A 13,374-nucleotide genomic window follows, 5' to 3' on the forward strand; every position below is an offset into this window, starting at 1 on the left:
CCACTCACGACGCGCGCGTTCTCCGGCGCAGTCGCACCGCCTGCACCCTCGATGGCTACGCCACGCGCGAAGCTCACGACGGCTCGTCACGGGTGTTGGAATAACCATCACGCGTCACGTGACGGCGCTGCGTCGCGGAGTAAGTGAGAAGGGAGGGGTGGAGGACGTAGAGGAGGAATGGGGGGGGAGGATGGAGGGATGAGACGGGGGAGGGAGGGAGGAGTGAGAGGCGGATGCCGCCGGACGCAAGGCCCCCCCCCCCACAACGCACGTAGACCACAGATGTCTCCCAAGGCGCGTCGGCTCGCTCAGGGGACGAGTCCTGGATATTGACCGCAACACCATTCCTCTAGCCATTGCCCAGGGACGAGAGAGAGAGAGGGGCGGCGGGGGGGGGACGAGGGGCGGCGAGGGGGGGGACGAAGGGCTGTCTCCAGTTGACGATGAAGACGGGCCTCGTGTGTTGGCAGCCGGGAGAAGAGGACGATGCTTTGTGCGGTGAGGACCGAGAGAAGGAGCATTTGGCTATGTTCGGGACGGACGAGTGGAATGATTGGGGGCGTTTGGCGCTGCAAGGGCTGGCCGTGTATCCGTGGCGGTCGGGTACCCGGCCTTCACGAGGTGCCCGCCGACAATGCTCGCCCCGACCGCGTGTGTGCAGGTTGTACGGAGGAGCTTTGTCTTTGTTGGCGAGCGTGCAGTGCGCGCACGTGCGTTTGCTGCGAGTGTTGTGGCGTGTGCCGTTGGTATGTTGGGGGAGCGGGAGCTTGGTGTTTAGCGCAGCGCGCTACGAAGCCAGCGACCCGAGTTGGATTACCGCTCATGATCAGTGACAGGGATGACTATCTGTACCGGTTCTGGACCCTCCCCTATGTCAACTAGGCCTTAAATGAATACCTGCTGCGGTTTGTAAATATCAGCGCTGGGGAGACAAAGGCGGCCGGGCGTGGTGCTGATCACCTCCAGCCTCCTCGTGTGCGGTGCCGGCCTTCATAGGTGCTCGCTAACAGCACTTGCCCCAACAGTCTGTTAAGGCTATGCGGGGGATCTTTGCTGTGTGTGTTGTTGGAGTGTGTTGATATGTGTATGTTATATGTATGTACGCTTGTGTGTGTTGTATGTTGCGTGGTGTTGGCCACCCACCCCCTCGTGTGCGGTGCCGGCCTTCATAAGTGCTCGCTCACAGCACTTGCCCCAACAGTCTGTTAAGGCGACACGGGGGGTATGTGTTGTATGTTGGCTTGTGTGTGTGTGTGTTGGAATGCGTAGATGGTTGCTTGATACAGCAGTGAAAACTGAAGTGCCATTATTTGACACGATTTTAATACCGCAAAGTTGACACACACAAACAGAATACGCAGTGGAAACATCAGCCGGCCACCAATTAACATCCTACCTCGCGTTTGTTTATGGGAAATGGTGACCGTAGCTCGAGCGAGACGCAAAGTTTGAACAATGTACAATTAAAAAGCAGATCTCCCTGTTGCTTCGCGTGGCCGTAAGTGCGAAATGTTCCACCTGAAATGAATTCCTCAGCCTAATTTAGTGCGTGTTGCGTTGCACGCGTCAGACACCCCGCTTCTGCAATTGGGGACCAAGTCAAGAATTCGCGTGCGCGCGCTTTAAATGGGATTATCAGTTACGTAACGGTGGCTGTTGGAAAGGTTGGAGGAAGGGGGCTTTGAAGGTTGCAAATCGTTTCTCAAGGTGGCAAAGCCATTGAGCGAGATACTTTGTAGGCGTTGTGAGCATCCCCAGCTTTCGTGACTGCAGGGATTCATCTTCTTGGTTTTTTCGGTAAAGTCACGTAGAATGGAAATAATAAAATAATAAAAATAAATCATAATAAAATAATTCTCACGACGTTTCGGCCACAACGCATCAGCCGTCCTCTACTCGACAGACCTGCTCTCCACCTGAGGACGGCTGCTTGCGTTGTGGCCGAAACGTCGTGAGAATTATTTTATTATGATTTATTTTTATTATTTTATTATTTCCATTCTACGTGACTTTACCGAAAGCACCAAGAAGATGAAAATTCATTTCTTGTCAGGTTTTTCTCGTTAAATTTAAAATATATTTATAATGATTGTTATTTGCAGCGAGCTACATGAATCATTTATACCCTGTTCTCAATAAAAACATAATTACAGCGAATTAGTTAAATGCCACGCATCATGCAACGATGGTCACGAACCAGTCTGCTTATCCCTCTTCGCACGAGTGATGGGAATTCTCTGGGATCTCCAGTTTCCTCCGATGCAAAGCTAAACAAACACGAATGGAATTTGGCCAAACTTCCAAATGCAGGGCCGGCCGTCTTGAAACAGAACCTCGACTCAGAGTGAGGCTTTCATGGGTAAATAAAGGGCATAATTCTTCGTATTATTATTGTTTTCTATGAGCTTAATTTATTATTTATGCCCTATTCTCAATTTCAGGAACCTCACCCATAAATCTCTGGACGAGGCGGTAAGCGCGTGTTTTGGGGTACACAATGTACGGAGGTCACAAAGAAGATGGGAGCCTGGGTTTTTTTCAGGATAGTGCCATTTCTAAATAGCAACTCTGAAAGCAGTGTGTGAGTAAAGACTCAAGGACACTGAAATAGCACCGAGGTTCATGCAATTAATTCCATGCGTGCAGGAATTGCCGAGTTAGCTAAGGATGTAAGCAGACAGCAGCTGAAGAGAGAAGGGTCATTTTCTAGCAATCATTTTGTCGGATAAAGAGCGGGTGGCAGAGTGGGAGAGATTGGCTCAGCCCAGCCCAATGAAGTGAACGGGAGAACTGAGAGCTTTGAAGCAGCAATTCAAGGGCTTTGAAGCAACATTTTATCAATCGCCTGGGTCTATATGTCAAGAGGAGCATTGCAAGAAGAGAGGGCACTCAAAGAGCTCGAGTTGAAAGGCAAAACAACATCCTGTTGGGAAGGAAGCAATTGCAGGAACCCGATTACAGACAGGAGAGTCTGCCGTATTTGAGGAATGGGCAACAGGTAAACATTCTTCCGATGACACGTAAAATTCTCTTGGCCACGGCTTTTGCGATGGCATAAAGTGGATTTTGAGAAGGCATTCCGTGAATTCTTACCAGGCGTCTGCTGAATATTGAGAAGGCGACCGTTGAATTTCAAGAAGGCGTCCTGTGAATCTTAAGGCGGAGGCGTCTCGTGAATTTTGCGAGAGGCGGAATTATTCGACGCGACAAGCAGCTGGCGCAATGAGAGGCAGGCGGAGCACCGAGCCGGTTGCGGGGCAGGGGCTGCCGCGGCGAGAGGAGGAAGAGGATGCGGGGGCGGTGGAAAAGAGGGGGCAGAGGGAAGGGGACGGCACCACAGTGCTGGAGCTGCCGCCGATGATGACCGAGGCAGAGGTGCTGCACGTGCTGCGCGTGGTGGAGAGAGACGCGAGCTTGCGCCACCGGGAGACGCGCAGAATCCGGTGAGTGCGGCAATCGCGCGACCCGAATCGCGGAGATCTGCTGTGTACGAGCGTCCGCGGCTGGGAGCCCACGGCGGAGCTGTTTGAGTGTGCGAGGCGGTGAGGCTGCAATGCACCCCCGGGGGGGCCCTTGGATGGGCTGGTGTGGGGTTCAAGGCGCCCAGGCTATGAAGTGGATGGAAGAAATTGGACAGGGCACCGCATGCATTTACAAAAACATTCTAAATGGTACAAATGAGATGGTAAACAAAAACGAGACGCAAAATTAATAATTTATAGTGCGACCGCATGCATTTACAAAAACATTCTAAATTGTACAAATGAGATGGTGAACAAAAACGAGACGCAAAATTTATAATTTATTGAATTAAATTGCAACCGTGAGCCATGGAAATGTATGCAATCTCTGTGAGGGTGAATCATTACGTGCCGAATTACTACACCACGTCGTGCTGGCTTCTCAGGCGGTTGATGCCTGCTCGCTATGGCATACGAGAGGCCCACGATGTTGAGAGAATACGATTCGTGGGCAACTGAAGGGCAGCTCTCCCGTGTGTTTTTGGCTTGTACTGCGTGTTGCTCTCACTCAGCACGATGTCCGACGATTTGCTGCACGTGCAGGGGGCTTCTGCAGGAACTGAATTGAGCAGTTCGCCTTCTCCCTCGGTTATCCACCGTTGCCAGCTGCTGGTGCTGCTGATGCTGCTGATGCTACTGGTGCCGCTGATACTGGTGATTCTTGACGTTAATTGACAAAGCTCCCTGGCGAGGGCAGAAAATTGTCGTTTTGCTTGCTCTGGGAGGAAACCAGCCTACCCACGAAAACAATCTCTGCAGAACAAACGCAGACCAGCGTCTGCATTCCTTTTCCAGGCCCTCCACACCATCCTCACGGCCCAGATTTCCCCTGTGTATCAGGCAAGAGGCGTGCACGACTCATCGTTAGCGGTAAACATGGAACCGTGGACAGTGGGGGAGGCACGAGCACTGGAGTTAAAAAAACCAGATTATTAATCCGCTACATTAGCCTTCTACTCAGAGCCGCTATTAAGCGCCGTTTCTGAAAAGCGTGTTTATTGGTTTCCTTTATGATTGAATGAACAGCAGTGTCAAAGGTGTTGTTATGCATAAACAGCATAATAACACTTTTAGGCTTTTCCTGGAAATGTGCCGTTAGCTGTTGTTAAATGCCACTTAATGCCCACGCATCTGCGTCACGGTGATCTGGTCCGGTTTCGATGAAATATTAAATCTGCCCGCTTTTAGGATCCCGACGAACGGTCAAAAGAGCGCGTCGCATGCGTGCAACCGTGACGGCACGACTCCGGTTCCGTCCTCTCATCCGCGACTTGCAGGCACCTCCCGCGTGCGATTTGACTAACAACAGCAGGGCCCGTTTCTTAAGTCTCATGAATTATACAAGTTCACCGCTAACAACGCTCCTTGCGCACATTCACGGTAATTCATTCGCTCGCTCGATCGCGAGGGGTTTCTCTCCCCCCCCCCCCCAACCGGCTAATGGTACGCCCTCGTAGGGTTTTTTTTTATTCTAAATCATAATAAAATAAGAAAAATAAAACATAATAATTATTTTATTATGTTTTATTTGTATTATTTTATTATTATTATTTTATTATGTTTTATTTTTATTACTTTATTATTTCCATTCTACATGACTTTACCGAAATAACCAAGAAGATGAATCCCTGCAGTCACGAAAGCTTTAAATCGAAATCATAATAATCCTCAGCTGCTGCCACACCGGCCCGCCCCTCCCCGCCGCACATCGCATCACCCCCCCCCCCCCCGCGGCGGCCTCACACCTGGGCAGATAAATCAAGGTGGCTCGCTGACTGCGCACGCGCGCGCACGTGAGTGTCACGAGCCATCTGTTGGAACACCTCGACCGCCGTGCGCTACCTAAACAAAACGTAATCTTGTATATGATCCTCGCTGAAATTTGTTTCGATGCCATTCGGATTTTTCGTTCTGTTTTTCGCCACGGGCTATGTCTGAGTGCCACCCACACCCCCTCTGCTACTCCCCCCTTCCACCCCTTTATCTCCAACGCGGGCGACATTAAATGGCTTTCCTTTGCGATGCCGCTGTAACAGGGAAACTGCCCGCGCACACAAGGTGGTGCGTCGCTGTGTGTGCTTGCGGTTAGAGAGAGAGAAAGAGTCCGTAGAGATTTTCATATTTCACTGGCTCCAGACACGCTGACATCTCCTCGGATTTGTGTGCCAACGCAGCCGCTTAAAATGCAAATAGCTCTTAGCCACTACGGCAATTTAGCTGCTCGCGCGCTACACTGCGAGAAATACATCTGGCTCGTTCAGGCCTTTGTGACGGCGAAACATGATAATTTTCCCAGCAGTAATTCTTGTTTTGGATTTGCATTTTTAGTATGGCTAATGTACGAGTGTGTGTTTATGTCAGCTTATACATATAAAGCACGTCCTGTTACACAGTGCATGACAAATGAAGCACATGCAGTACGGCTATAACAGAATTCCTTGAGGTAGAAGGGTGGTGCATTGGTATGACCGCGGCTAATATAGTCACGAGCAATTTCTTAACCACTCCTTGCTCCCCCGCCACTTTCACCAATCCACACTGACCTGTGTGGTGAAGTATGATCCAAACAGTCCCCATGACTGATATCGAATGAAAGCATCAGTGGATTAATAAAGGTCTGTAAATTATTATTACTCCGACCACCATATTCCATTCGGTGCTGACTCAGCCCATCATCCCTCCCGGGGTTGATAAATTAGTACCACGATATAGGACTGTGCACAGGAGATGAGCACTGCCTCGATGCTCATTTGAGCAAAACTCTAATAAATCACTGACTTTTTAACACCGTAATTGACGCAACTCGCTAGTTAGTAACACGACGTCGTGTTCTTCGCGCGTCGCACCAATAACGTGGTGCTTTACCCACCGCATCTTATTATCTAGGACTTGCAGTGCTGCAGCAATAACGTGTTTTTCATCCCGCGCACCAGGCGAGAGCATTGCTATGCTGCCGGGAGAGACACTGGAGGCTTGGGAGCATGGTAGCGTTGGCCACAAATGACCGGAGGGAAGAAACCCCCCCGCCCCCGCCCTCCACGATTCGTCTCATCGATCAGTCGCTGCCGATAGCAGAATCCCACGCATGCCCTGCTCCTGCACAGACGTCAATCGTTTTTTCCAGCGGAAAGATGCGAGTGTGTTTGTAACGATAGGAGCAGATCCACAGGGTTAGGAAGTCTCGCGTAGGGCTGAGTGCCCGTGCTCATCATGGTGATCGACAACCCTCTGTCCATCGAGTGCTGGAGGAAGGCGTCTTAGCGTCGTGACGGTCACGGGCGGGGGTCGTTTTGACCATACTTCACCGTCCTGGTAAGTGCGGATTTGTTAAGGCAGAAGGCCAGGACCGATTTAGATGGCACTCCCCACCGACCATGTCCACGGTTCCAGATGAAATGCACTGGTTAAGAGTGCAAGTGCACGAACCGCTGTCCTACCACTCAACCCCATGGGGCTCATACTTGCATTTAATAAGTTCGATGCGTCTATTTTACCCTGAAATCGCCCAATGTCATGGAAGTGGCCATACAACGCAATGTAGGATAATAGTCTTGAGACGTCTACATATACACACACACACACATTTGAATGCACACATAAAACAACATGCACATTTTCAGTAATAAAACGACAGTGCCTGCGGCCCATTTATCTGATCGTCAACTGCCACGCAGCTCCTTTGTTGTGATTCCCACAGGAGGTGGCACCCTCTTCACTCGGCCCGTGGTCATGCCTTTGGCACACTTTCCCTGAGTTCGCAGCATTTCTCTGAAGGAAGTGCAAAAACACGCAAAGGCACTTTCGCGGGGTCATTAATAAAGCGTGGCACTGAACTATTTATTTTATCACGACGAAGCACTGCTCGATGCTCGTAGGCAAAATTTTAACTTTGGGAAAGGTGCCCATAACCACTGTATTCACGGGATTATGAGACGCATCAAATAAGTAGGACGCGCTCCCAAATTGATGCCCAGTGTCAATAAAGTTACACGATTCTGCACCAACGCGCACACCCACGCACGCACGACTACCGGATTTCAGGACGCATTCCCCAACGATGGCTCCAAACTACCGAGGGAAAAGGTGCGTCTTACAAATCTTGAGAATACGGTAAAAATATAAAATGCAAATGAATCGTCATGGTCACCATCAGCCATGAGCCGCCGTCTCTGAGCCGTCGCCATCTCTCATGATCCCGCGATGCAACGATACAAATGAATATCTCTTAAACGTTATTACGGTACCGTATATATCTTTTATACCACGTTGGTGCACGCCACTGAACAAGTGTTTGTGGAGCGCTCTTGGCCATGACATCGCTGCACCCCAGCAGACGTGCGTCTACAGACTCTGCTGATGACGATCACCTTAAGGTCGCAAACAATGCCCGATTATTCTAGTGGCAAAAGTAGCTGCATATGCTACGGGCCCCGCACTTTCAAGGGCCCCGCGCTAAATGATTTCAAGCTATCGATTCCGGTTCAGTGATTCTGCACTTGCTCTATTACTATAGTACTATACTGCCTTCAACTTTTATGAACGACTGGGTGTTTTAGGGTTAGCGATGTCGTATTATCTGTCTCTATAACAAATGAAAAAATACAATTACTTTACTATGCAAGTAAAAAAATTGTGTATCAATATTTACGTGTTTTTTTAATTTAGAATCATTTATAACATATGCTACAGGCCCCGCACTAGCTTAATCCGGCACTGGTCGCAACCAATCCGAGGTTTGCTTGCATATACAAAATTCTGCTGAGAAACACGAGTTCAGAAGGACTGCTCGGCTGATGGATCCAAACGTTATTTTAATCACACGTGGCAAACCAAACATGTGCCTGTTTTATTGAATAGTGTTTGGGATTTGTTTTTTATTTACTCAGCAACCACCAACTTGCATCTCTAGGACTCGGGAGGTTTCTGCCGGCGCTGTTTGCGCGATCCGTTATTGAGCATTTTCTAAGCCTTCGCTTTCGCCTGCGCGGGTAAACCCAGGTCGCCGGATAGATCGCTCCTCGGCGTGCTCTCACGTTCCGTCAAATAAAGGAAATTGAACGATTGGCCAATCGATCGTTTGAGTGGCCGTGCCTCTCTGCATTGCGCCCGGGTGCAGTTTGTTTGAGGCTTCGGACCTCGTGTCTCCCGAGCGTTTAATCACTCGGCGGCCGCGGTTGCTCTCGCGGAAATGCTATATTGGGGGGGTCATAGCGCATCAGGATTAATTTTTGTTGTTTGGTGGGGGGCGATGTGGGCGATCTGTCTGGGGGTGGGCGATCTGTCGCGATTTTAAACTCCCTGGCGGTCACTTTCTGGGCACCGCTGCAGAGACTCCGCGACGCCGCGGCGTTTGCGAATCTCGCCCCCGAGATCGCCCAGAGGCCGTCTCATCGGAGCGTGCCTCTTGTGCGGGGGGGGGGGGGTGGATGGAGGCGGTGGCCGTGGTGAGCTGTGGGGAAAGGAAGAAGGGGAGACGTCGGGAATTTTTTAAAATATATATATATGTGTTGGGCCGGCGCTGTGAAGTCTCAAGAATTGAGGAGTTTCCTAGCAACGGGTGGGGGGGTTGGGGAGTCAAGGGCAGAGCCCGGGCGTGAGGAATGATGCCGCGTCGCTCTGAAGCGAAGGGGCCTTTTGGAAAAGAGCTCGTTGCGTGCGCGTGTATCGGTACGCGTTCGTGCGCGCGTGCGTGTGTGTGCGTGCGCGTGTGTGTGCGTGTGCGCGTGCGTGTGTGTGCGTGCGCGTGTGTGTGCGTGCGGGTGTGCGTGCGTGTGTGTGCGTGCGCGTGTGTGTGCGTGCGCGCGTGCGTGTGTGTGCGTGCGCGTGTGTGTGCGTGCGTGTGTGCGTGCGTGTGTGTGCGTGCGTGTGTGCGTGCGCGTGTAACGGTACGCGTGTGCGCGTGTGTGTGTGCGCGTGCGTGTGTGCGTGGGAGGGAGGGAGAGGGCGCACTGGAGTGGTGGCGTATTTTGTTCGCGTTTTTACCGCGCCATGAAACGCAGCCAGGCAAGTTTGATTTCCGGCCACGGCTTGGCTGACGTTGGTGGCAAGTGATGTCCAATGCTGGACCCTCCTGTCGTTTTTTGCGCAGCCCTAAATGAGTTACCATCTGGTGTGGGCTAAGACATGGGCACAGGAGAGACGAAGGCGGATCCGGATTATTGTGTCCTGACCACACCGCCCTCCGTTGCGCCGCGCCTGCCTTATTAGGTGCTCACTGACAGCATAATTATGCCCCAGCAGCGGCAGAAGCCTGTTAGAGGCAACAAGGGGGGGGGGGGGGTCTCTACGTCTCTCTACGTGCGTGGGAGCGAGCGCATAAATCTCCTTGTGCAGCCGAAGCACGCCCGGCCCACGTCTGCTGATACCGCAGTAAGAATCGATGCTGAACTCTCATGGGGAGGGAGAAGGCAGCGAGGGTACAATGTTGCTGCCGCTGTTTTGCGCCCATGCCCCTCGATTCACGGGCCAGGCTCGCCAGGACGGTGCTGTGCCCGCCCGCCAACCCGCGTGCCACACGCCGCGACGTGGTTCCGCACGCACGCCGGAGTTCGAGTTCTTTACTTAGCTGTTCATTCTGCACCTGTGCACTCACGGTCGGGCTCACGGTCGTTATTTTGTGAGCTGTGATGGTTGGGTGGTGGTGGTGGTGGCGGTGGCAGTGCGGATGCCAGCAAGCCAGATTTTACAATCTGTAGGTGGGTTCCATTCCAGGTGTGGGTGGTGGAGGCTCGAAGCCTGGGGTGGGTGTGTTTACTTGGGTACTGCCACCCGTCAACTGAAGGAATAAATTAATAACATTCGCATGCGTATGTCATCGTGTCTCTGTCTATAACATAGGTGTTCGGGTTAGATCGCGTAAATAATAATGCGTCGTTAAACCCGCCACCGCCTGACACAGGCAATTAGTGAGGTTTGTCACGTAAACTAAACGTGCCAATTCGTTACTCGTTCAGCACACCGGTGCGTTGGAGAGAAAACCCACGACATTTACAATTCGCGTACGACGTTTCGTCGGTAATTTCAACTAGCGTCATCAGGCGGACAGCCAGAATTGTGGATAATAACGTCTTTCTGTCTGCCTCTCTCTTTCTCTCTCTCTCTTCGTCTCTCTGTTCTTTCATGGCCGTTTCGGCCAGTCTTGACCCAGCTATCCATTGCTGCTCCCTCTACTCTCCTTTCAACCCCCCCCCCCCCAACTCTCATGCTTTACCAGTTCCCATTAAAATGATTTTGGCCTGTCACCTCTGATTTGAGGTCAAGGTGGTTGAGTGTGGTTGCCTCTAAATCTTGCAGTCCATCCGGCCAAAGGGTGGAAGAATGGATTAAATCCCTCCCGAATCGAATACGGAGGTCGTTCATCCGTAGTAGCATTGATTAATTTAACTGCAACCAACAACCGCAACGTGATTGTGAATATCCTAAGCAAATATTCAAAAAAGGCAGATAACATATCAGCCGTAAATATTCCGCAAAAAAACCCACCGCTCGACATGAACACAGCGCATAAGTAAACCACAATTTGCGTTCAACGATTGGTGAAATCGAGCACCACATCAATTATCCAATGCTTGCATGACCAATTAACGAGCGCGTACAATTTTAATTCACCCCCCCCCCCTCCACCCCAGTAATCTTGATTAGTTACTGTAATGACAACACGGGATGATTTCGTTTGGCAGGTGGTGGCGGATGAAAACGAACGCGTTAGTTGCTGCCGCACAACTCGCCGTCAAAATTTGTCATTCCGAGCGCGTCCTGGCCCCGATAATTCTGACTTTGCGATGAGTCCTCCGTTTCGCATTGGCAGCGGCAGCACGGTCGCCGTGACTGCAGGAGGCGATAGCGGGGCGAGCGTTTAATCTCGAGCAGGGGATTAAACCTGGCGTCGCCTCGACCGCTGGCGTCGGGACAAAGTTAGCGAGAAGATCTCCTCGCGCCTTTAGTGGCCAGTTCATTTTCCCAGGAGCGCGCCGGAGATAAGCCCCGGGGGATGCGTCCTGTTTGGAAAGGTCGTGAGTTCACAGTGTCCAGGTTGCGTCGTGGCTGGCTGTCGATGGGCAATGAAAAATACAATTCTTTATCGTCATAATCAACAACAAGAATGATGTTGTTGTTGATAATGATGAATGCCTCCCCCAAGCCATCTCTCGTGTAACATGTAAAAATCCACCTAGCACCTCTACACGAGCTGATTTGATCACTCCATCTCCTTTGGCGAACGTACTCTCAATCGCATTACATTCCTTGGCTTCCAATTCCATAACACTGGTCAACACACTTTTTCTGGCATAAGGTATTCCAACGGTCTTAATGTAATGTTGGGGTGCTGATTCCAAATCTGGCATCAGTTTTTGTTTATCACATCAGGTTTTTGAGATATCAAATATTGCATTTTCAATAAAAACTGCAGAAAAAATATATGAAATAAATGTGGATATCTACATAAAATGATATTATAAACACACTATCCTAAAAATACAGCACCATATTTTAACACTAAAGCAGTCACTGACTCGCAACAACTTGCAATCATAAGTGACAGAGTTAATTTCTGGTAAAATCAATGAAAATGGGGTATGCCGATAGCATAAAAATGAGATGTGATAGAGCAAATCTGAGATCAGATTTGGAATCAGCACCCTGAAATTAGTCTAGAACAGCTGCAAAAGTCCAGGCGAGAAAAAAATATTTTTTTTGTTGTTGAACAGTGTAATTATTATTGGCCACTGGCCATTATCCCTGTTGACGTTTGCTGCCGAAACCCACTTTTTTGCCATTAGATGTTTGTCTCTACACAAACAGAAAAACATTGTGTTAAAAATCCACCCACTAAATATTGTAAATCCCAGGTCTTCCTTCATGAAGAGATAATTAATCTTAATAATGAGTTCTCCACTGCTTTTATAAATAACATCGTTGGATTGATTTCAAAATTATTCGGTTGCTTTACGATAGCCTAAACAAATCTATATATTTTTATTGTTTATTCTCTAAGATACTATTTCATCCATTATCTTTATTAATGTATAGTTTTATTCTTCCTGTGGGGTCACCTCAAATCCCTTGTTTCCAAATCTCGACCAAGAACCCTGAATGAATTGAGACAATTAAAGAATTGATGAATGTTCAAAGATTATACAAGCTGTAATCTTTGAAAAAGTCAAAAATTCATTCCGAAAGAGAATTCATGAATACATTAATTTCAAGGGAAGTAATTTTTAACATTTGTTAAAATAAATTTAATTACCTTTTGTGATTAAGTTAAAAAGAAATGTAATCACCCAATGTGTCCTGACTTTTGAGCCACCTTGTACAAGGGCAGTTAAGAGTATGGCACCTTGCCAGGTGGCACAGAGGTCTGAGCAGTGAGCCAGCAATGTTGAACTCCTGGGTTCAAATCCAGGTATCAATGTATCCAGGATTAAACCAGTTTCTCAAATGTCGTGAGTTGGTCTCTGACCAGTCACCACTGTATTAAGTTAGTTTTTTTTACTTAAGTTGGTACAAATTGCAGCTCTTTTGTTATCGCCACGTGATGAATATCTCTTTATCGGGGCATGTGGGAAAGTATAAAATGAGGTGACTTGAAAGGATCTCGGAAATAGTTCTGTGATATCACCTTCCACGGGCAAAAATCTTAACTATGTGGGTTGTTGCACACCTCTGCCAGAGTTCTGGATTTATTTGTCTCATGAACTGACACCGATAACAGTTGGAAAACAAATTGCAAAATAAACATTGTTAATGGATACGTGTGCTGAATGCAGTGAAGGTTAAATGTATTTTTTTCATGGGTTTACGAGTCATGGCACTCTTGCAATTTCCTCCATCCTTCCATTACCCTTGTAGATTG

At 49.2% G+C, this 13,374-nt stretch overlaps 1 protein-coding gene across 3 annotated transcripts in view; it reads left to right on the forward strand.

The window, feature by feature from the left end:
• Nucleotides 1-381: 381 nt before the first annotated feature.
• LOC133344687 (uncharacterized) overlaps nt 382-13,374 on the forward strand; it is a 57,614-nt gene continuing 44,621 nt past the window's right edge. For all 3 annotated transcript variants that reach the window (XR_009755360.1, XM_061554745.1, XM_061554746.1), the window contains exons 1-2: nt 382-498; nt 2,442-3,443. Coding sequence is in view for 2 of the 3 variants with exons in the window: in XM_061554745.1 (XP_061410729.1) it covers nt 3,223-3,443 (221 nt within the window). In the remaining variant the exon portion in view is untranslated. The remainder of the gene's footprint in view (nt 499-2,441; nt 3,444-13,374) is intronic.

This window comes from Lethenteron reissneri, chromosome 20 (assembly GCF_015708825.2).
Source record: "Lethenteron reissneri isolate LAM-NWPU_2019-01 chromosome 20, ASM1570882v1, whole genome shotgun sequence".
In the NCBI taxonomy this organism is placed as follows: Eukaryota; Metazoa; Chordata; class Hyperoartia; order Petromyzontiformes; family Petromyzontidae; genus Lethenteron; species Lethenteron reissneri.